The following is a 25,137-nucleotide window of genomic DNA, read 5'->3' as shown; positions in this document are numbered from 1 at the left end:
TTTTTTATAAATTCATTTAAATTTTTATTCTTAAAATTTTCTGCTTGAAAAAATTAGAAGATTGTTTAATTTATTCAAACTATCAACTGAAGTTAATTGAATTTTTTTTTTTCTTTTTTCTTCATAAACCTCAACATCAACTCAATCTGTTTTACATTTTTATAAATTCTCAGTAAAGGATTATCATGATTTTTTTTTTTATCAAGGATAACATGAGTAAGTGCGGAATAAAATGATTAAATAAAAAATAGAAATTTTTTTTAATTCAAAATACAAATTGTAAGGGGTTGCCTAGATGGATATAGGTGATGATGGTTGTAGAGAGACCTTCATTGTGTTTCATATTCATGATTTGAGTATATATATACTTTGCGTACTGTTAATTTTATCATCCTGGGATTTTACTGTTAAATCTGTCGTCATATAGAACAGACTATTCATAAAGCTCTCTCGTAATTTTATAATTTTTTAAAATATTCTAAATGTCACTGTTAGTAATTTATTCAATAATATTTATTATTTAAAAAATTTATGTTTTTAAATTTTTTTTGGTATATATATTAATTTTTTTTCATTTTGATTTATGTATTTTTCTATTTCAAAATATTTTTTACGCATTTAATAATACTGGGAATGTGTTTTGTCGTATTTGAAAAGTTTTCACTCAGTTGATTTTGTTCTGGTTATTTTTTCTTATCCAATTTTTACTGCTGTGTCCTCGACTGTGTCTGAGATAATTCCGAGTCATTTTCTTTACTTGGTATTATTATTATTTTTTTTTTTTTCATTACTGGTATGATACCCTTGGGCAAACGTAAATTACCAAAGAATGAATGAAAAAAATCTTGAAGTTGTTGCATGTTTGACAAGGGTGAGAAGAAAGAATGAAAATATATATATATATAAATAAATAGAAAAAATAGAACATTGGTTGGCTCGTTAGGCATTTTAGAAATAAATAATTCATTCAACCCGCTGGCAATATAAATATACACTTTCAAAACTCATAGTAGTTTTTATTTTTTGTTATTTTTTTTTTCCTTTTAGTTTTTATGATATTATTTTTTTATTTTACATAGTTTTTGTGTTATGAGTTTTTAGAATGGTTTGAGGGAGTGATGGGATGAGACAAATATCTTGAAAAATAAAAAAATTCTCTTGGGAATATTTTGATCTTACCTACAGCAATGTACTTGTTTTTTTTTTTTTTTTTCATTCACAAATAAATGTATTTGAAGAGATAATTTAAAAGAAATTTCGAAATGATCATTTGTTTTTTGGTTTTTATTATCAATTTACAGAATTTTTTTTCAATTAAATTTTGAACCAATATGACCTTTAGCTAAAATCCTGGAGTCTGAATGATATAAGTTGTTGAAAAATTTTTATTTTAAAATTGGTTCTTGCAAAAAAAAGGGGGTGATATGAGGGTTTAAAGGTAGAGAGATAGTTTGAAAGTACTCACAAGTATATATCAAGTATAACCGAAGAAAATTGCCCAAAGGAAAAAATTCAACTTGACCAACGAATGAATAAAAAAAAATTAAGTTTGAACCGAGAATAAAATCCTTGACAAAATGCCCAGATATCCGTTCGGTAATAGACTCACTTTGTAAAGCTTGATGGATACTTCTAGTTCCATGAACACAAGAACAAAGGACTATCAAAATTCAACCTATTTTTTTGATGCATATAGACATTTATATACTTTTTAATTTACAATTTTTTTTTATTTTTTATTATTCTTTTCATGTTTTATATTAAAATTTATAATATTACCTCTAAAAAGAGTTATTACATATACACAAAAAAAAATACAGTATGATTATATTTTTAAATCATTTAAAAATGTTCTAAAAAAAATTGTTCATTTATTTATTCATTTACTTTTTTGAATGTCTTTTTAAATGATTTAAAAATTAATTATTCTAGATTTATGATTATATTTAAAGTAATTTTTATTTTTAATTATTTTATAATAAAAAAAAAAAATCCATAAAGTAAACTATCCTTTGTTAATTGAATTTTTTAATACTGTTTGAAGAAAAATTGTTTGTGTAATTTTAATTAAAATCATATTCTTTGGTTGTTGAAAAATTTCTTGGTGAATATATATTTGTCGTTAATTTTTTTTTTTCACGTACATTTGAAAAATAGTAGTTTACGTATATTTATATTATAAATATATATAGGTTAATAGATGTGCACACCTTTATATACACTTGTGTAGTATTTTGATGTTGCACATTGCAACTGGCACGTATCCAATCTTCTTGCTGGACAAATAATTCCAGGTGTTTGCCAACATCACTTAATCTCTCGCGATGCTATCAAACGAATTGCCCACACATATATACAACCAATTTAATATTTCTCTGTATATTATTTGCATCATCAAATATGTGTTTTTTTTTTTTTTTTTATTTTAAAAATTTGTACTGACATAAAAATTTATTGGCTGTATATATACAGAGGTTAATATGATTAACGACGAAAGAGTATTAGGTTGAGGGAAAGGCTAAAGTCAGTAAAGAGTCGTTTATTTTGTGGTTGAAACGAGCTTCCAGACCAAAATCGCTTTTTATTTTTTTAACTCTCGGAATTTAAGAAGTTCAACTCTCAGCATACATAAACTGCGCATGAGTTTATTTTTATTTTATTTTAAAGAAATGAATTACGAGATTCACACCAATTTTTCATTCCTGATAAATTTGAATTTTAAAAAAAGTATATCAAAAATTTTTATTATTATTTATAATAATTATTAATAATATAAATGACAATTAAAATTTTTAAATAATTGACGAAATAAAAAAAATAATTATTTTACATTGTTAAAATTATTTGACATGAAATATGTTATTTGGGTTTAATAAATACAAAAAAAAAAAAAAAAAACAATCAATACTAGGTATATAATAAAATTTAAAAAAAAATCAAACAAATTAATATATTTTTTTAAATTAATAATTATTTTTATTTCTCATAAAGATAATTAAAATTATTAATCATTCATATTTAAAATTCATACATGTAAAATACATTTTTTTTTTTTTTCAAATAATATTTAAATTATTCGTTACATCATGAAATATATCTTACACACTGACCCACCCTATTATTATATAACCATAGTCGTTCATAACGAATATAATACACTTCTTCTTGGCATCTCAATTTCCATTCACCAAACATTTACATGTAAATTTTTTTTATATTCTTTTTAGACACATGAGTATTTTTATTCATTTTTTTTTTTTTATTCTTATTTTCTCTATCTCTCTTATCATTATCATCATATGATCTATATATACATATCGCAAATTTTTATATATAAATTCAACTTTTTCAACTTCAAGTGTATATAATATTGCGACGTGTGTCGCTTGAAATATGACTGTGCACTTACAATTTTCAAGAAGAAGAAATATCTAATTTTTTTTTTTTTTCTTTACACCTGACATATCCAATAATGTCTGTACAGATAAGTGTCACGTACACAAACCACCAATATCATGTGATCTATCTACATATAAATTTAATAGACATATTTATGTGTGTATGTATTTGTGTGTGCGTCAAAGCACACCTGAATACATCATAAAGACAAGCCTGATGGACAACATGAGATTAAATTTACCCTCACGTTTTCTTGCAATATTCTTTATTTTTTTTTTCCTGCACTTATCATTATCATCAATTGATTGACTCTGTCACTTTTTTTTTTTTGCTCATCCAATTATAAACCAACAACACAGTTTTTTATTTATTTATTTTTCTTTCAAATAACATTATTTATTTAAAAAAAAACATTGATTTATTTATTATTATTATTATTATTTTTTTTTTGCTAATTTATCATAATTTTGTGCAATAACAAAAAATAAAAAAAATACAAAAAAAAAATGGAAATATTAAATTTAACTTAATATAAATTAATAATATTTATGTATTATTTAAAAAAATAATTTGATGTTTAATTTAATATATACTTTTTTTTTATTATGAGCAAATATTATTTTTTGAGTAAATATTATATTATTGTGTAATATTAAATCAAAAATTTAAAGAATAAAATTATTTATTTATATATAAAAGTAATGTGAATGGAAAGAAAATAGATATGTGTGTGTGTGTGTGTACATGTATATTTGGATAAAGCTGTTTCAAGTGTGTGTTGTTGCATATTTTATTATATTTACAGAGCAAATTCATTCAAGCTTATTATATGGAGTACAATATTCAAATGTCTTTGTTGATATTCGACTATATTTTTCCATCTCTAAAAAAAAAAAAATTACTTCCTTTTTTTTTTCAATTTATTATTTATTTAACAATGTAATATTTATCCGATCTGTATATAGATTTATCAAGAGTCTAACCTATTTAAAATTCTGTCATTGAATTTAAAAATGATTTTTTTTTTAAATCCAATTTGAAATTATTTGAAGTATTATTTTAAGCCAGACGTATTTAATTATTTAGAAATTAATATCATTATTTCATTTGAATCAAAATAAATTTGTCATAAATTCATTATTTAATTTTTTATAATTTTTTTTTTTTTATATAAATAATTTACAGTTTTTTTCGTTTTATTTTTATTCATAAAGAAAAAATTAAAATATGAAAATTATTAATTAATGGTTTTGGCAATTATATTTTCATTAGACAGTAAAGTGTTATATTAATTTATTATTGATAATAAAAAAAAAAAATTTTATTTCATAATATTGAGTGCTGAAAATTGGGTTTAGTATAATGGGACGGATGACATTTTGATAATTCAATAAAATTCAGTCGCTGTATCAAAAAAAATTAAATTTCATATTAATGCTTTTGATAATTTTTTCATCTAGATTTTTTTTTTTTATTTTCCTTCATCCATTATAAATATAATTTTTTTTTTTTTATTATATCCGGTGGTTTTTGTAGATTAAAATAAAATAAAAAAATTAAAGTCGGGTAGAGAGATTGGAGGATAAGAAATTAATCGGAAAATTGTGCTACTGAAAATCCCTGTTGATTAGCCACACCGTAATCTCTATAATTTTCATACAAATGCAGAAAAAAAATTTACTATATTTTTTTTTAACTAAACATTTTTAAAATACTTATTAAAAATTATTATTATGAATGAAAAAAAAAAATATTAATTGGATATTTTTTTGGTTAATAATAAATTTTCTAAAAATGTTTTTATGTGTTGAAAAATATTGTGGCAAAGAGTGGCTAGCACACGCACATAATAAAAAAAAATAAAATTCAACAACGACATTAGGCAGATAGATCGAAGAGTGAGTGGGGTATATAGGGGTAGTTTTGCAACGCTGTCACGTTTATACACGGATTTTCAAATCCGTTTTATCGAGCGTGTCGTTGCTCCTTTTGTTTTACTCCAGAGTCACGTACAGGCACAATTTTTTTATTTTTTTTTATTTCCTCTTTTCTTTCTTTGTATTTTTCTTTTTTTTTTTTACTTTGTCTTGTAGTTTTTACATTTTTTTTTTTTTTTCTTTCATTGCTGGTTTTCCGATCGTACATGTACTTTTTTTTACGACAGATTTACTCTCGTTGTACTCCAATGCAATATTAGCAATTTGAAATACACAATTTTCAACATTTTATATGACACTTAAAAAATGCTTTAAATTTTTATTATTTAGTCTATATATATTTATATAAATTTGTGTTAATTTTTTGTTTGTAGTTTTCTTTTTTTTTTCGAGACACATTGTTTTGTGAGAATAATTATATTGTGTTTTGTTTAATTTTAAAACTGATAATAATCTTTAATATAATTAAACTGTTGTGTTAAGTCGTTAACTATAGTTCTTATCACGTAACTATTATTGCAATATGATCATAATGTGTTGGCTGTATATTTAGTTATTATAATTCTTAAAGCTAATTCGTGTTGTTTAATGAATCGAGAACTTTTTTTTAATAATAATATTCATGTGCATTTTTTTTAAATATTTAATTAATACTTTTTTTTTTTAAATTCAATTTTTATAATGTAATTTTTGTTGGTAGATGAAAAATAATATATTCAACTTAAAATCACACAGAGAAAAAAAAATATATATGTACATAAAATATAAAATATAAAATAAATATAAAAAATAGAAAAAAAAATATAAAATAAAATGAAAGTGATCGGATAAAAATTGAATATCCGGTACTGTCAATTCGTTCGTCTTGCTTGCATCGTTTTTTTTTCTCTTTTTAAATCTTTTTATTTATTTTTTTATTCCAAGACTTTGTCATGCGTTCTTTTCGAAGCATCGGATTACCGTACTGACGAGCAAAATTTTACCCGGAAATCGAATCGGCCATCTAAATTTTCCTATATCCTTGTACACTATTGAGATTGAAAATTCAACAAAAAAAGTCTTCGTATTTTATACCCGGGGCCCCATCCAAACGTTTCACCGATCGACGAGCCGCAAAATTGAAAAATATCGATTGCGGTTGCGTATTTGCCTTAAAATCATTCACCATATATACTGCATTTTCACCAGTAAAATGACTAAATGTAGATTTATAAGGAAATGAGGTTTTTTTTTTTCTTCAAAAAACTAAGCGTAAATTCAACAAAAAAAAATAGTTTAAATATTTTTTGTAATGTTAAATTGAACATTTTGGTAAACCTCCTTGTTATATACAGTATTATATAGAATTTAACACATTTACAATCTGATGAAAAATAATTTAACAAAAGCTAAAAAAATCCAGCCAAGATAAGAAGAAAAAAAAAAACGAAAAAACATGAATTTTATTCTCTAATTTGCGTTCTCCTTTAGCACTATTTTTTTTGTCATGAATTTTACTACTTTTATTCACATAAACAGAAAATAAAAACAACCTTACGTCGCAAAAAGGAAAAAAAAAAAAACATGCCAACTCGAGTTGGCACGAAAAATTCGTGAATATAAAAAGAACGCCAAAGTATAATTCAGGTCGATGGAATAATTCGCGCGTAAGCAGAATTTTTTTTTTTTTACCGTTATATATATAAATTCGTTGCAGAAAATTTAGTGAAAAATCCCAACAAGTCACCAGTCACAGCTAAAATACCTCTTAAACTGAGAGAAAAATATACATTTTTAATTTAAATTAAAAGTATTAATGAAAATAAAAAGTTGTACAAATATTTCAACCAACTCTTTGAATTAAAATTTTGAAAGAATAAAATAGAAAAAAAAACTAAATCAAAGTATAAGAAATCCAACATCAAACAGTAATTGAGGTGGTAAAATAATGCATTTTTTTTCTTTTTTTAATTAATTTAAATGAGGATGATATGTGCAGTGAAAACAAAGTCACAGCAATTATTTATTTTAATTATTATTTTAATTCTAAAATTTATATTTAGCTGAATAAATATTAATTATATTTAAATGCAAATGTATATTATCTTTCATACTTTTTCAACATCAAGACACTCGCATTATCATTTTTTATACTTATAATATACATTAGTACTTAACATCAGATTTACATATATGTATAATATATATTTTTTTAAATATATTTATCAATAATATATATAATTAATTAATTGATTAATTGTTATTTTAATTTTTCTAAACACTAAAATTAATTTAAAATTATATTCAAATCATTTGAATAATTAATTATTTGACTAGTTATTTATATTTTTATTTTTCATTTTTTTAATTTTTTGAATTTTTATCCATGTTTTTTTTATTTTATGTTTTGCATTTAATTATATTATTCATTTTGTTCAAATCATTTGAATAATTTTTACAGTAACTTTATTTGTTTTTTTTTGTTTTTTCTTTAATTTTTATGTCGACGGTTTTGTATGTTTTTTTTTATAATTAATTTTCTTTTATTTTATTTATACAGTTTAATTAGAATGTATATCACACGCGCACTATAGTTATACTTTCGTCTCTAGGGTTGTAATTTTTTTTCAACAAAATTTAGAGAGCATTATGAGCTTTGCGAGTTAATAATTCGATGTTAATGGTCAATGTTTTATTTATTATATAATTTTTCTTTGTCAGGAAAAATTAAGAACTCATATCTCCACATTTAGGCTTTTTAAAATTTTTTATCTTTAAGATTGTTGCATAAATGACTTGAATTAAGTTTGAGGTCATGCTGATACACAAATTGATAAACTTGAATTTGCTATTGAAACTCTGAATGCATGAAGCTTCTCTAATCGAATACTATTCAGTGGAAATTGCAAATTGCAATCAGTGGTTAGGATATGTGACATTTTGCGGATGAATACTTGATTTTTTTTTTTTTTTTAAATTTTTTATTAACCTCTTTTTTGGTTGATTCAACGTGACTAAGGTTTACCGCAAATTTTAACCGTGATTTCGTAAGAGAAATAGAGGTTCTTTTGTATTTAGAAAAAACAAAAAAAATATATGAATAAAAATATTCAAAATTTAATAAAATATCCTCTTTAAATAATGGAATATTTTTATTTGAAAAAAAAATTCATTTATAACGGATTAAATTATTTTATGAAATATTCAGTTATTTTATCACTAACTTGATAAAAACAAATAAAATAATACATAAATAATAGTGAAAATTGAAAATAAAAAAAAATTCTTTATAATAATATTTAATCTGTCTGAACGTCAATCAGAAATGCTCTCTCTATTTCTCTACTTTATTTTCATTTTACTCGACGTAAATGCGAATTATTTTGTTTTTTTTTTTACCCTTCATTCGAGTCATACACTTCATACATCATTTCCAGATACAACTGCGTCATGGTCGTCAACCATTTTCACGTCCCACTCAACATACGCTTATGTACATCATCGGTCTATTGCTTTTTTTTTTTTTTTTTATATTACTTTTTTCATTTTAATTCTATAGTATTTTATTTTTTTGCATTTTTTTTTATGTGTTGTTTTTCTTCATTTATTTTATCCTCGCATTGGCCAAGAGCCCACTCTGATGTATTTTTTCTGTAAATTTTTTTTGTTTACTAATCCCTCGACAAATACTCAAGATATAAAAGTACATTTTCAAGAGTATTTATATATACAATTTCAAATTGTTTTTTAATTTCAACATGACATTTTTATTTTATATTGTTTATTTAAGTTTTATATTTTTTTTTAATTATAAATATATAATGTAAAAACATTGACCGTTAACATTAAAATTTTTTATGTTAATTAAATGTATACTCTTTATTTAATTCATACATCATTCAGTCAAGTTTATTTATAAATTTAAACTGTAATTAACGATAAATTTATTTAACGATTATAATAATAAATATTGTTCCAAATAAATTGTCTTTTCGACTTGAGTCAATGAAACATAAAGCTATAACATTATCAATGTTATGTGTAAAATTATTTATATAATTAAATTTATCACGTTAAATTAATAATAATAATTATTGTTGTTATAATTATTAAATTAAAATTATTATTAGTTAAAAAGCATGCATTGGCTTTGACACTACCACGTAAATCGCTTGCACTTAACCGTTGATTGTTGACATGTGCCATTTGAACTAACTTCTCAGTGTCAAATCTACGGCTACCGACATCAGCTTGACAACGAAATTTTACTGTACCAGCCCCAACAAAGTGACGTGCTTCAGCTTCTAACCGCAGACCAAGTGTGCTTGGAATACCCATGCCTTGCACAGGTGACACTGTTGGATAGACCACTGTAAATTCGGGGGGTACCTGTAATCAAAAAAAAAAAAATATAAATTAGATTTATTTTTTATATAAATTATTACGAGCAAATTTAATAATTACATTGACATTTTAATGATTATTTAAAAAATAAAAAAAAATTGTAAACTCTTAAAAACAAAAAAACAAAAGGTATTATTAATTATTTTTTTTTTTCATTTTAATTTTTGAAATGAGTAAAATTATACAGATAATAGAGTAAAATTTTAAAGTCATTGTTTATTTTAATTTAATTTTTATCTTGTTGTTATATGTCAAGTATTTATTGTATTTAACAATGTTGATTCATACTGCTATTAAAAATAATAATGCTTTATTTTATATAATTTTATTGTATAAGTCCTTGACTATATAACTCGAGAGTCATATCTTATATACATCATTAAAAAAAAAAATATAATAACTCTTTTATAAATCAAAAATCTCAGAGAGATAGTGCTAGAAAAAAAAAAAAAAAAAAAGAAAAATCGACCTGTTTTCATTCTCGGCAGTTAAAAAAGTTTTATGGTCTCTGAAAATCAAATAATCCAAGTCGACACACGAACGTGAAATAAAACAAAAGTTAAAAGAGATAGTAGTGTGAGAATGACAATACCCAAGAGGCGGGGGGGTTTAAAAAAAAGGGATGAAAAAAAAAAAATTGTGGTATGAGTAAAAAGACATCGTAAGAAATATTTTTTGCATGCACTTTTCTTTCTTTTATAAAATTACGGTCACCGATCTGGCGTCGCGCCACACGTCTGACTATTTGAGAATCAGAAAAAACTGAATATAGAAAAATTTTTCTTACTGGCTGCTGGAATTGTTCATGCCGTTTATATAATTTTCCTTGGCGTACTTCAAGATGAACTTTTTTTTTTTTATTCAAAAAAAAATTTTTTTATTTATCTATATAATTAACTGAAGATATATATACAAAAATTTTACGTGTTAGTTTTTAAGTAGTACATGAAAAATTAAAAATATTTTTATCTTATTTGATGATGATTTGATGATTTAATGGCATTGACAATTTAAATATTAATGACATGTGAATATACTGTCAGAGAGCTTTCAACATGCATTATAAATTATTTTCCATTTATTTATAATTCAACTCTTAATGAGTGATTCACCCTTCAAATATAAGGCCATTATCTAAGATATACAATGCAAGTTGGTTGTCAAATTTATGGCATTGTAAAAAAATCAACATTAAATTACTTGATCAATTTCCTGGTAACATAACCCAGTCATTGATTCTATATCAAAACACATATCCTTTATATAATTTTATAATGAGAAATATCAGTTTATAAAATCTCGAGAGACTTGCAAGGGCATATACATATATAAATATAATATGTCTTTTACGTCATGCACTCTTTGACGTCATTAATTTTTAAAATATAAGATTAAAAGTAAAAAAAATGTCATGTGAATTTTTTAAATAGTTTCATGTATGACATACTTGAATCTGGCAAAAGTCGATTAAGAATATTTACAGTACAATTGAAATTTTTTACACTAAAAATATACATTAGAAGCTGATATTATGGAATTTTTTAATAAATCATTTTTTTTCTCATTATCTTCATTTATTCTTTAACCTTCTTCTGTAATTATTTTTATATAATTGGCTCTTTATTTAACTCAAAAAAATTCCCAGTAAAAACGAGTTTACATCTCAACCTACCTCAATCTACCCTTTACCGATCGCGTAGAAAATTATAAGAAAAATCCAACATTATCTTTATTCATCCCTTAACCACCTTCTGTGAATATTTTTATATAATCGGCCCTTTATCTAACTTGAAAAAAATTATTTCCTAATAATTTTAGAAGAGGCCTGATCATTCTCCTTTTTATAGTAGGACAAAATTTATTTTATACATTTTTTATTGTTGAAAATTTATGATTTATTCAATTTTACATGTATATATATTTAATAAAATTATTAATACGTGGATATATTTTTGTGAAAAAAAAAAAAAATAGAAATTTTAAAGGGTATATATGTGTTAACTGATGTGTCGAGAAAAATAAATAAAGCTCATCCGACGTAATTCGTGAATTCTTGGTTGAGAGAAACGGTTATTCATGGTAGTACATTTCTGACTCAAGCTGGATATATATTTATTTAATATATGTATATCCATACATAACTCACAAAATTTATATATATATTATTTCTCGTGTGTATATGTATATTGTATGTATACACAAACCCATTCATATACACCTTCAAGACTTATCTATCTATACAGACGCACTTGTTATCATTGTTCTCCAGTGACCTTTTTCATTTCACCTCACGCTCAGAAAATCCGAGTGTCTATATAGCCAGACAATACGTGGTGACTAGATGTGTATCATATATAATAGAGATGATGCTGAGAAATATAATAAACGTCCGAGCTTTCAAGTTTTCACGAGTCTCAGTTGTGTAGAAAATTATTTTGTGTGCAACTCACGTTTTTCTTCTTTCTTGAACAAGAATCCTATTTCATTAATGACTTTGTATTCGTTATATATTTTTTTTTCTTTCATATATATAGTTGTACAAAGTACTTGGGCAACAATTACAAAACCAACTACCAAAAGTCATCTCACAAAATAAATTAAATTTACCTTGACATTTTACAAAAGATAAATAAAAAAGAAATTATATTTAATTATGTATATTTCTTGATTAAATCAAATGGTGATTTTTTTTTTTAAATATAAAAAAAATTTGTAAATATTGTTTGCATTGTTAATAACAATTTGACGAAAAAAAGTTATGGATAATACTGGTCCAATGAAATATTTTTGATTTATAAGTGTCTTGAAAATTTTAAAAATTAATTGCAATTATTTTTATTTTTTCAATTTTATAGTTTGTAAAATAAATAAATTATTTCTAAACAAAAATTTCATGAAATTATCCTTCTAGTATTTAGGCAATACTTGAGTATTACTATCCTAAAAGTTTCAAAAATTAATTTCATTTATTTTTTTCATTTTTATAATTTTCCATGACCTGCAGACGAATTATAGACCGACGAACTATTGACCCGAGACATGAAAAAATAAAGATTGTTAAAATTAATCTAAAAATACTGGTAAAAAATAAAATAATTAAGGGTGGATTAGTAATTTGATTCTTATGCTATACTCAAAAAGCCAGTGTGGTCGTTTTGACTTGAATCTAGAGACTGTTGGACTTTCTCATCCCTTATTATACTTGTGTCTCTATTCAACACTATAACCACACTGTATAACTAGTTTGCTACCAGTCAACCGATGCAACAAAGTTCTTGTCCAGGTGGATTGTTCGTTGTCGGTTGCTTTGTGGTCAAGTTCAATAATTAATGCCAAGTGCTTCGAGTAATTCTATACACTTCAGTAACTCAAAAGATCTTGTTTCCATGTCATGTATTTCATTAATTAGATTTGTATTATTTCAAATCATTTTTTTTTTTTTTTTTTACCTTTCACATAAAATTTCAAGTGTCATTATTTCCAATTTACAAAAAACTTGTAAATGTAATTATTATCTTTTTTTTTTCAATATAAACTCAGTGTGTGGTTAATAATTTCAGTTGAATAAATATGAAGATTTATTTGAAAAAAATTTTATTGCATGAAAAAAAAATGTCACAATCATTTTTTTAATTTAATATGCAAATACATTTGACCTGGAAATTATAGAAAAGATTGAATTAAATTGAGGTAAAATAGAAAGATAATTTTACATATAATATTTCAAGTCTTATTGAGTTATTCAGCACTCTAATAACAATTGTCGATGAATATAATGAGACACTCTAGTAATTTAATTTTTTTTTTTTTTCAATGTTTTTTTTTCATCAAAGTATATCCTGTATATACTTATTTTGAGTTAATATAAAATTTATTATTATTATTTTGATATATAGTGTGTCTTGTATAGATGTGTATATAGAGAGAGGTAAAGATTAAGTGGTTGGCATCAGTGAGAAGATGGCCTGAACTTGGTACATTATTGAAGTTACCTTCCTTGTCTGGTTTTTCTTTTTACTTCGTTGCTGATGTTTCATCCGGTATATCCAAGAGACGACGTGAGATTTCACCGGTAAAACTGCAAAAGCGATCAGACCAAGGAAGCGTCTTCTCTTTCATATAGTTTTTTTTTTTTTTTTTAAACTATCTTTCTCACCCTTATTATACAGTATCTCTATCTTCAAGTCTCTCCCTCAAGCTTGCCTCATTCTTACCCTTTCCTTCCTTCCTTCCTTCCTTCCTTTTTTACCTTCACTTTTACCTCGTAAATCTTATATTTTTTTATTCTATACATTTTTTTTTTCATCATTTATTCGTTTTTCTTTACATCTACCTTCTATTTCTGTCTTAAAATACTTTTTTTCCTTGTCTTTTTCATGACAATCTCAGCATATTTATTTATTTTTTTTTCTTTCATTCGACTTGTCGGCTTTTACCTGTATTGTTCGATCATTACGATTCATCAGATCATCATCATTAGCCAGATATTCTTTTTACAAATTTAAAATATCATAAAATTAGGTTTATTTTATAAAATTTTTATAGATATTTATTGTATTGTTGCTATTAGTCTGATATTTAATTTTTTTTTTCTATTTTTCTTTTTTATTCAAGTATAAAAATAAATAAGTTATTAAAAATTTTTTTCTTCTTCTCTCATTTTCCACGAGATATATCAAATAATCAATTTTCAATTTATAAATACAAAAGTTTATATAAACTTTAACAAAATTATACATTGTTAAAAGTTTGTTGTATAAAATTTTAAAAACTTTATTTATATTTTTAATTAATATATTGTAAATTATCGATACAACGTTATTTATCTTTTAAACAAACTTTTTTTTAATAAAAACATAAAAATAAATAAATAATTATTATGTAGGTATATTTAATAAATAATTTATTTATTTTATGAATAAATTTAAATACTTGTTATACATCAAGTATCCTCAATTAATTAAAATTATTTATTTAACAAAATATAAATACACAACTTGTAACCATATAATCAACCTCAATATATTTTATGTATTGATGATTCAATATCGAGGTAAATTATACATTAGAGAGAGAGAGATAAATAGCAAAAGTATTTATCACAGCTAATTACAAATTATACGAATATACGACAAGTAGTGTAGACGCGTATTAATATCGTTTGAATGATTTTAACCATTCACTGAATGTGAGCATGTTTAACACAATCATTGAGTTGCATTTATTTTCTCTGAATGTTCTGCAAGAGAATTCCTTTATCATTCTCGTCCCTTTGCCTCATTTTATCATATATATGTATACCAATTTCATTTCTCTTTCGTTTGAATATCATGTAGGACAGATAGAGTTGCAAGCCCTGCGGTATTCATTTGCAATGAAAAGGACAACGAAAACGGCTGGCGCGTCGCGTACGCTTTGATTAGTCGTTTACTACAATGTGAAATACTGAATAATTCATAGCAACGATTGGTTGCTCCAGTTCAATGTCTCTCTATGTGTATTTTACGTATATGATTATTCTTTTAGATTTTTTTTCTTTCTTACTATTGTTAATTATTTTTTATTTTTTTTTGGTTTTTTTTTGTTTTGCAAATACAAAAAATAACTACAGTGTTTTTTTTTTTTTCGGTGTCATTTTAAATTATTCAAAGTAATCAATCAAGTCATTCAATTTTTTTTTCCTATGATTATTCGAATTGTTTTTCATTGGTATATTATATTTGGATTACATAGAAATTCAAGAAACAAGATCAATAAAATATATATATATTTTTTTTTGTTGAGGCAATTTAGATTTTAGTCTGGGATTTATAACGATTTCGTGTACCGTCAAAGAAACATAGTAATATTATAAAAAAAACTAATAGATATTTTCTATAATGATTGCAGGAAATTGATTATAAAAAAAAAAATCATAAAACTTATTTGTTTTGGGAAAAATAATTTAATTTCATAATGTAAAATAAAAATCTTTCAGTGTTAAATTAGCAACAATAAAATGATCTTTTTTACCTAAAGAAATATATTTATTGTTGTAGAAAAAAAATTATTAAATGGTTATAGTAGTTTTTATGATGTTAAATTGAAAGAATATAAAATATTGTACATATATGAGTTAAGTAGAATACCCTGAGAGAAATACCCCATCAAGTCACGCAAGTCTGTCTATTTCCTGAAAAATTATATGAACTTTTCTTGTTGTAATTTTATTTTTCATTTTGCTATTATTCTCATTCTTTCATTTTTACCTTACAAATATATATATATATATGGAAAATCGGATGTCCCATGTTTTTCAAAGATAATTTTCTTTTCTTTTACCTCAATTTTTTTCCATTTTTTTTTTTTCTTCCATTTCTTCTTTTGCTTTATTTTTATTTCATTACGATATAAAGCTTTTTTTTATATTATTTTATTCTGTACTTGAAAAAGTTTTCTTCTTTCAAATTATTGTTATTGTTATGATTATTATTATCATTTCATTTTTTTTTATATTATTACACATATAGATTGTTTATTGGTGTATATGAAAAAATCGATATTTTGATATATAAAAATATTATATATTTTTAGTGATAAAATTTTACGATTGTAGACTTATAAAATTTCTTGAAACAATACTATTCAAAACAAATCATGTAATATGTATTTAAATTTAATTAATTTTTGTTCAATAAATAATAACGTAGATTTTCATTTTTTATTTTTATTGAGTTTATTATTATTTTTTTTTGATATGTGATATTCTCGAAGCGTCCATATCATATTTTTAAATGTATTTTAGTATTTTCAACATAAAAGCATAGTGACGTAAACGATTGATTGCAGTATAGCAAAAAAAAAAAATAATAAATAAATAAATAAAATAAATAAAAAATAACAGAGACAAGGGAAAAGCTTTGGATAAGAATTTTTATATTTTTTTATTATTTTTTATATATCGTGCGTGTTGTTGTCATGATGATCGGTATATATGACTAAAAGTAGGTGGTAGATAGCATAGTCAACGAGCACAACATTGATGAAGTTTTATGTTGCTTGATATAATGCCATGGTTTATTGTCATATAGAATCTCTTTCATGATTTTGAAGCTGTAAAGCCAAGAGGCTTATGATCACACAAAATGTCCAATGGTTTGTGGTAGTTGTTCTCTTTTTTTTTCCTATTTTTCAACAATGAAAATTCTATTTCTTGTATATTACGGTGTTTTATGATTATTTATTTATTTATTTATTCAATTGGTTGTTTAGCTGTTTATCTATGCATTGATTTATTGAATTTTTTTTGTCTTTTTCATTTATTTTCATTCATTCGTTTATAGAGCTTTTTCGACCCAGCTTTGTGTGGATATAATAATAATTGTTTGTCGTTGTTATTATTTATTTTTTATTTTTATTTACTTTATGCTTTACATAGCGCTATGATTTATCGGTATCGTTATTTACATTTTAAGAAAATACAAAAAAAGATAACACTATTTTGCTTTTTAATTTTAAAATATTGTGGTGAACTTAATTTTATTTAAAAGATGGTTGTTTATTGACTATCTTTGTTATATTTTTATGGCTATATTGAAGTTTACTTATTAAATTTTTTTTTTTATCTGTATAATATCATAAAAAATGGATGAAAAATATAGACCTTAGTAGTTCAGTAGTTAACGAGACAATGCTTTATCAACAATTTCACGCTATAAACTTGCAAGTATATATGATTAGAAATAAAAAGACAAAAGTTTATTTGCTTTGTTTTTGAGTGATACTTAAAAAAAAAAAAAAAAAATCTCTAGCACTTTCTTTCACAGAAAATTGTCCAACCCTCATAAAAATGTCGACTCAGGCAAAGACGATACTTTTTACCCAATCTTGGATCAATATCCTCTGTAAATACAGGTCTTTATTGTTCATCATATTTCAAAATATTATCACGTCAAAATAAAACTTAATACCACTGCAATTACTATTGTTTCATTCGAAAAAAAAAAATAATAAAATTTTTATTTCATTACAATATTTATTTTAATATTTCAATTATTATTTATTACATTATCAAAAAATTTCAATAAAAATAAAAAATATAACTAAATTTATTATTTGAAAATAATAAAAATTTAAAATACATTTTTTTTATATTTAAAATCATTATACGAGATATCGAAATAAATTGAAAATAATTTTGAGAGATAAAATTTAAATTCACGATAGATATCAAAATGAAAGATATATAGGCGAATATATAAATTGAATCAAGTAGAAACTGAGATGCCTGAGGGATAAGAACGATATCGTGTATAGATATATATTTGAGATCAAGTTGGCTAACGAGCGGACGTCGATCATTTAGCTATGGCATTTCAAAAGCAACTGGCTGTACAATAATAATAATAATCTATATGTATAGCGTGACTTATCTGTATGTATGTATAATCTATATATTGTACATATATGTATGTAAACTGCAGTGGGGAAAAGAGGTGCACATGATGGTTTGATAGTGATGGGGCAAGTGGTGTTGGTGAGAAGAGGGACTGTAGATGGGTTACCTCGTCACCTCGTTATCGGAGGACGCCCTATCACCGTGCCTGGTTACTCAGACGTGCATCCACGTTTCGTTGATACGTGCCGATACCACCTGGCAATCTAAACTGATTTAAAAAAAATTTTTTTTTTCTTTTTACCTTTTTTTTTTTTTTTTTTGAGTATTTATATTGTATTTTTCTTCTTTCAATTTTAATATCATACAACAGAGCTTGAAAATAAAAATAAATTTGTAATATAAAAATGATTTTGATTTTTAAAATATATTTGATTATATATTTTTTTTTTTTTAACGAGTATAATAATCATAAAATTGATGAAATGTATTTTAAATTATTAAGAAATAAAATCAATGCTGAAATTGTATGATGTAATACATCAATTTTTCTGAAACTTTCAATTCTTTATAAATTTTTAGAATAGAAAAAAGAAAAAGTAAAGATTGAAGAGTTATAGTTATGAAAGAGCTATGAATCAATTGAAAAATTCGTCGAGACTTTATTTATAAAAATTGTTTTTTTTTTTTTTTTTTAAGAAATGAAAGAATATTCTGTTTCTTTTGTCCTCTTATCTGAGATTTCCTAGAAATTCATGGCCCGCCTGACCGATAAAGCTCTGAGCTTTTCTTTTATATCCCTCTTTTTTTTCTGGGCTACAAAAATATTCGATTGGCATAAATTATTGGCTTGTAGTTGAATCAATGGCCACTTATATTCTTGAATTTTTACGTCATTTTGAATATGATATATATATTTAAATTAATAACCTATAAAAATTCTATATTTAAAAAAAATATTTATATTAGATGTAAGAAAATTATTTATAAATATTTTTTATTTATAAATTTAAATGGATACCAGAGCGGATAATTTAAAATATAGAAGTTTCTATTTATTTTGATATATATAAAATATTTTATTTTCAAAAATTTACCAAAGCAATTTATTCGTTTTTCACTTTCTCTCTCAATTGTGAGGATATTGAGCTAAAAATTCATGAGCTGATACAGGATATAGTTGAAATATCTAGCTACAGAGTTTACGGTTTCTTCACACGGGCCGATGGAAACGGAAATTGGAAAATGATTTTCTATTAATATATATATGTTGAAGTATAGCAAGCGTAAAACATTTTTTTTTTTTTTTTTCAAATAAACTGAATTTTTAAATTCTCGTAGTTTGCCAATAACTGAAAAAAATTTACAATATAAAGTTTCAAATTTTTGTTTGCTTTCGAAGTTTATCATCATAATTAATATTTAAATTTTTACATATTTATACATATTATATAAAATGTAGTTGTATATTTAACATATCATAAAATAATTCGATTCCTCTCATGCATATCCTTCAATAAATTTATTGAACTGTCAATATAGACACACAAATATAATAACCAGCTAATTAATTACCAAATTTATTTATATACATATAAATAGATATATGTATTTCTTGGAAAATGTTTGATATAGCAATCAATATAAATTAAACATCAAAAATATTACATACATGCATATTTATTTGAATTATTTATTAAAATTTAATTAAATATTATTAAAATCGAAACAAAAAAAAAAAAGAAGAAATATTTTCCTTTCTCTCTTTCCGATTATTAAATTTTTTTTTTCAATAAATAATTAAATAAACTAAGAATTATTAAAAACAACCTCATTTAATATTTAAGAAATATTTTTTTTTATCTTTTATTGTATTATTAATTTTTCTGTAATAATGAATTAATTTTTAACTTTTAGTAAATGATATTTTACGTATTAAATAATATATTCAAACAAACATTAAATGCATTGACTTGAAATAGTATATTGCTTATATATACAATTAGTAAGCTGATATAGTGAATGATGAGAGAGAAAATCGTGAGTTCATCCTGAGGCTACAATGAGATTTAACGTATAAAATCCAAGTCACGTGTGTCTCTGGATTGTTATAACAATTCACTGTATTTTGCGATTATTGGCTTGGGATTATAATGTGTAACCCACACACACACACACATACCCACACATACACGTATATAAATTTGAGAATATTCTATACAAATACACTGAGGAATATAAGCTAACGTTGAGCTCAGTTTAGATGCATGAAATCGATGATAAGCGTATGTGTATCGTAATACATATATACATATATGTATTCTATATAGAATGATATTGCAACGATAGGTGATACACCCACCATTTCTATATACTACCATACTACTGTTACTATACTAGGGAGTAATTTGCCTTTGATTACCATGACAGTCCAGCCATCTCGCATATAACAATTGCTCAATAGATGTTCTATTATCGTGCTTGATTAATTTTAATCAATATGCATTGCCTTTATATACTTGATATATTATATTATATATATTATCATTTACATGTCATATTTATCATGATTTAAAAAATATTTATTTTATAATTTTTTGAGGATTTTTTATGGCTTTGTAAAGTGGCTTAGTGTTTTTATAATTTTAAATGATTATTTGTGATTTTAGAGGATTTTTTTTCTTTAACTTATAAATAAATTAAAATAGTATTAATAAAAAAAAAAAATTGATTTTAAATAATTTCATTGTAATTTCAAGTAATTTATAGTGATCTTAAAATAAATAGTTACGTGATTTCACTCGTAAAAATCCCTCAATAGTTTTACTCATAAAAAAGGATTGTATTTTTTTTTTTATTTTTTATTTTCATTAATGTTTTCAATCTATTCATTCAAATTTCAATTTAATCAAAATATATATAGATTGATTTATATATATATATATATATTCAGCCATTTGAAATCAAGATTTGCATGAACCTTTCATCTTGTTTCTTTTCCCTGAATACGTATTTTCTTTGCTACTAATCTTCAACGTTAGCGAATAGACGAGCAAAGCTTTTTTTTTTATTTTCATTTTACATGTATACTCTGATCTTTTTTATTTACTTATTTTTATTATTATTTCGTATTTTTTTTTTTTTTTACTATCTCGTCTTACGGAAGCCTTATTTTTTATATATAGAATAGTGAATATTTGATGAACATTTGATATGTCATATATCAAATTCAATTGAAAAAATTATATAAAGTTTTAAAAATGTCATTCAATTGGAGTTGATATTTTTCCAATTTTTATTGATTAAATTTTCAATTAAGTATGAATTATTTTATCATTTATTAAACCTTCATCAAAATTTAATATAAAACCTTTTTTTTTTTGTTGATTAATTAACTATATATCTAAAATTAATAACTATGAAGCTTTTTATAATTTTAATATAATTAAAAATTGTTGAATAAAAAATCTTACCGGTTTGCCATTGATGCTCCAGTGCAAGTTTGCTTTTGGTATTGACGGCCATGCGGTACAATTTGCGGTAACATTTTCACCAACTGCGTAATGCGATGACAAGCCTTTAATTTCCGGACCTCGTTCTGGTAATGCTAAAAACGGAATGAAAATATATTTTATTTAAAAAAAAAAAAACAATGATAATTTAAAAATAGTAATTATTATTAATGAGATTATTTTAAATTCAACGTCATTATAATAATTAATAAATGACTGATAAAAATTGTATAATTGTGGATGAATAATTGTGGGTGTATTTGATGATACATGTATGTACACTTGACAAATCATGTGATCAATCACTTGCTTTATCGCAAGTTGACCCCATAGCACTGGATCGTTGAGTTGTCCCTAATGGTATTAATTGGTGCACGGGGATTATGAGGAACATTTCGGTGCACCATCGTAATCGTTTCACTTTGGTATGCTCAATTAAACATCATTCACTAGTTTGAAAATTAAAGTGAGCAATATAAAGATGCGCAATAATATATACAGTCAAAGAAAAATTATACAAAAATCAATTGGAATTCCAAATGACGCTTTTTTTTTTTTTTATTTAAAAATGTAATAAAAAAAGTTGTACTTTTTTTTTATAACTTAGACATTACGAGTTTCTCATCAATCCAAATAGTTTGTCAGTTTTATGAAATTTGATTTAATTTTTAAATTCAATTTCAAAAATATTTATTGCACTTTAAGTTTACCATTTGATTCAGCATAAAAAGTAATTTTAAAGTTGATTATTTTACAGTGATGTATATCGTGTCATCTATAAAAAATCAGTTGTACAATTTGCTAGAAAATTTTTCTAAAGTAATTGCTATTAAAACTGCATTTACATAATTTTTCAGTTGATATATATATATATATTTTTTTTTTAAGTAAATTGAGCAGTCTTCGAGGTCAAAGTATTCGTATAGAGTTCTCAAGATTTTGTACAAGTGGCTGTTAGCATTAACGAATCGTCATCGTAAATTTATTTTGTTGACAAAATAAATAAAAAAATTCTATGACGTATTGACTTCTAGCCATACATATTTACATATTTTTTTTTTGCTCCTGCACAAAGTATCTCTTTCAGTAAAAATTCACGGTTTTTTTTTATTTTTTTTTTCTTGCAATAGGTTCCTTAAAAATGGTTTTACCAAAAGCACTCACCATTTCAATCTCCCATGTTCAAGAGAGGTCTCAATTTTTCTTTTCCTTTAAACTTAATTTTTTTTTTTTTTCCATTTTCTGGTTTACCATTTTTTTTTATATTATCTATTTTTTTTTTACGTTACGCCACTGAAGAAACTACTTCCGACAGCGTTTCTGAATATACCTTCACCGGTGGCACTGATGTCAAGGAATGGAAAGTAGAAAAGAGAAAAAAATAGTAAAGGAATGAGAGTGTAAGGAATGACTTTAAAAAAAAAAAAAAAAAAAGTAAATAAAAAAACGGGTTACTTCGCCGGAAGAAGCCTGACGTCATTTCTCTTGGTTTTTTTTTTTTCTTCCTTACACTATTCTCTTTGAACGTTAAGTATGAATATTTATAGAATCATGAATATTTACGATACTCAAATGCATATATATGTAAGGTAAAGTTGTAAGACTTTTATGTATATATAGAAAATTTTATCGTTAAAATAAGGGCTACACAAATACAATGTTAACTGATGTATTATGTAGTGTTGGTAAATTGTCTACGTCCAGAAAATGCTAATATCTTAGACGTTGTGAAAATTTGCAAGACAAATATAACCAACGGATATACGACCACAGTTAAGACATTAATCACTTTGCTAATCTTCTTATTGGATTTATTTTTATATCCCATTTTTAATTGTAATAATTTTTTAAATATTTTTTTGCTACTTGATTGTTCATTTTTTTTTTTTTAAACAATTAACAATAACTTGTTAAAACAAATTCAATTAAAAAAAAAAAAAAGCAACGCAGCATAGTTGATGTAAATAAATTATTGACTAGCTAATATACAAAATTTAATATATAGTTTTGATAAAATATTAAAATAAGGCAATGAAAATTCACAGTTGAAATAGATATGTGTGTTTGCTTGATCCACATCAGATCCTCTGCTAGTTGTTTTAATTCAATTACGACTTGCAGTTGACCTAAATGTTTAGTAAGCTTTGATATACCAAGCACTCGTTTAATTATCAAATTAATCCAACTACCCCTTATATGTTAGTTCCATTTTGGCTTTATCATGTACTTTGAATGTGATCCTATATATATAATAACACTCTATACCAACAAGACACGCTTATTTCTCGCATGCGCTTTTAAAATATTATTTTATCATTATTATTAAATCCCTATTGCTGCATAATGAGGCTTATCTTACTTATTATTTATTATATATTTATTTATTCATATTTCATAATAAAAAAATATTTTATATTCAATTATTATTTTATTTATTGACAAAAAATATTATAGGGATCAAATATGTTATATTTTCAATGAATATGATCCCATAACAAGTGAATTATCATTAATGTATTTATTCTTTGGATTTAGTGTTGAATAAAAAAATAAAAAAAAAAGTCCATCAGTTGAAAATTCACATTATCAAAATCCATTAAATACGAATGTTGATCGAAAAAAAAAAATCATCATAAAAAGCTGTAATAATATTTTCAAAATGCCCCAGGGGGTAATCTACTTTAACGACAATAAGTATATAGATATAAATGTTTTTTTTTTTTATGAACTAGTCCATTCGTTGGTTATTTTTCTTGAGGGGAATATATAAGTTGAGGCTTATGTATTACTACAAGTAGTATGAGTAAACGCATAGTCGTCCTCCCTTTTGCTTCTATGATTCTTATTATCATTGATATTATTATTATTGTTTTTTTTTTATACTAAGAAACTTCTCATATACATTGAGTATCCTGTTTTTTTTATTGTGATTCAAAAAAAAAAAAAAAAAGCAAAAAGCACTTATGGACCATGCGGTTTTAGGAATACAGATGGATGAAATTTTGAGCATTGGCTTATTTTTTTTTTTTGTACGTAATCTTGTGGCGTAAGAGTGCTTGGAAAGAAGAAAACTTGTTATCATAGAAATCGTAATATTATCCGGCATATGTGGTCCTATTTTTGTATTATTAGGCAGCTTTTTGGATTTCAGTTTTTTTTTTTTTAGTGTACTCGGTGTAACAGATTAATGACTTGTTATTTTTTTTTTTTTTATGAAACAAATTTTAAAATTTAAACAGAGTTGAATAGAATAAAAAAAAAATATGATATTTAATTAATAAAATTTTTATGTGTTTTTTAATTGGTCGACTAATTATTGCATAATGAAAATTTTAAATATTTAAATATTTGGTAATTTATTTAAAAATTTTTTTTCCTATGTAGTTTTATTAATTTAATATTTATATTTTATATTTTTATGATTGTGGATGTATATGTATTGCTTTTGACATTTGTATAATATGGTATAATTTTATTTTTAAAAATATAGGATATATATACAGTTAAAAAAAATTAAAGCCATAAACCAATC

General features: G+C 23.7%; 1 protein-coding gene and 1 long non-coding RNA gene across 2 annotated transcripts in view; one reads left to right on the top strand and one right to left on the bottom strand.

Moving 5' to 3' along the window:
- Nucleotides 1-25,137, top strand: part of LOC122858209 — a 124,481-nt gene that overhangs the window by 10,063 nt on the left and 89,281 nt on the right. The window lies entirely within an intron of this gene.
- Nucleotides 7,780-25,137, bottom strand: part of LOC122858144 — a 72,758-nt gene continuing 55,400 nt past the window's right edge. The window contains exons 4-5 of the mRNA XM_044160859.1: nt 21,567-21,700; nt 7,780-9,704 (exon numbers count right to left, since the gene is read on the bottom strand). Of these exons, the coding sequence (XP_044016794.1) occupies nt 9,384-9,704; nt 21,567-21,700 (455 nt within the window). The 3' untranslated portion in view covers nt 7,780-9,383. The remainder of the gene's footprint in view (nt 9,705-21,566; nt 21,701-25,137) is intronic.

This window comes from Aphidius gifuensis, linkage group LG5 (genome assembly GCF_014905175.1).
Source record: "Aphidius gifuensis isolate YNYX2018 linkage group LG5, ASM1490517v1, whole genome shotgun sequence".
In the NCBI taxonomy this organism is placed as follows: domain Eukaryota; kingdom Metazoa; phylum Arthropoda; class Insecta; order Hymenoptera; family Braconidae; genus Aphidius; species Aphidius gifuensis.
Note: the sequence above shows the minus strand (reverse complement) of the source record. Positions and strands in the feature narration are given on the sequence as shown.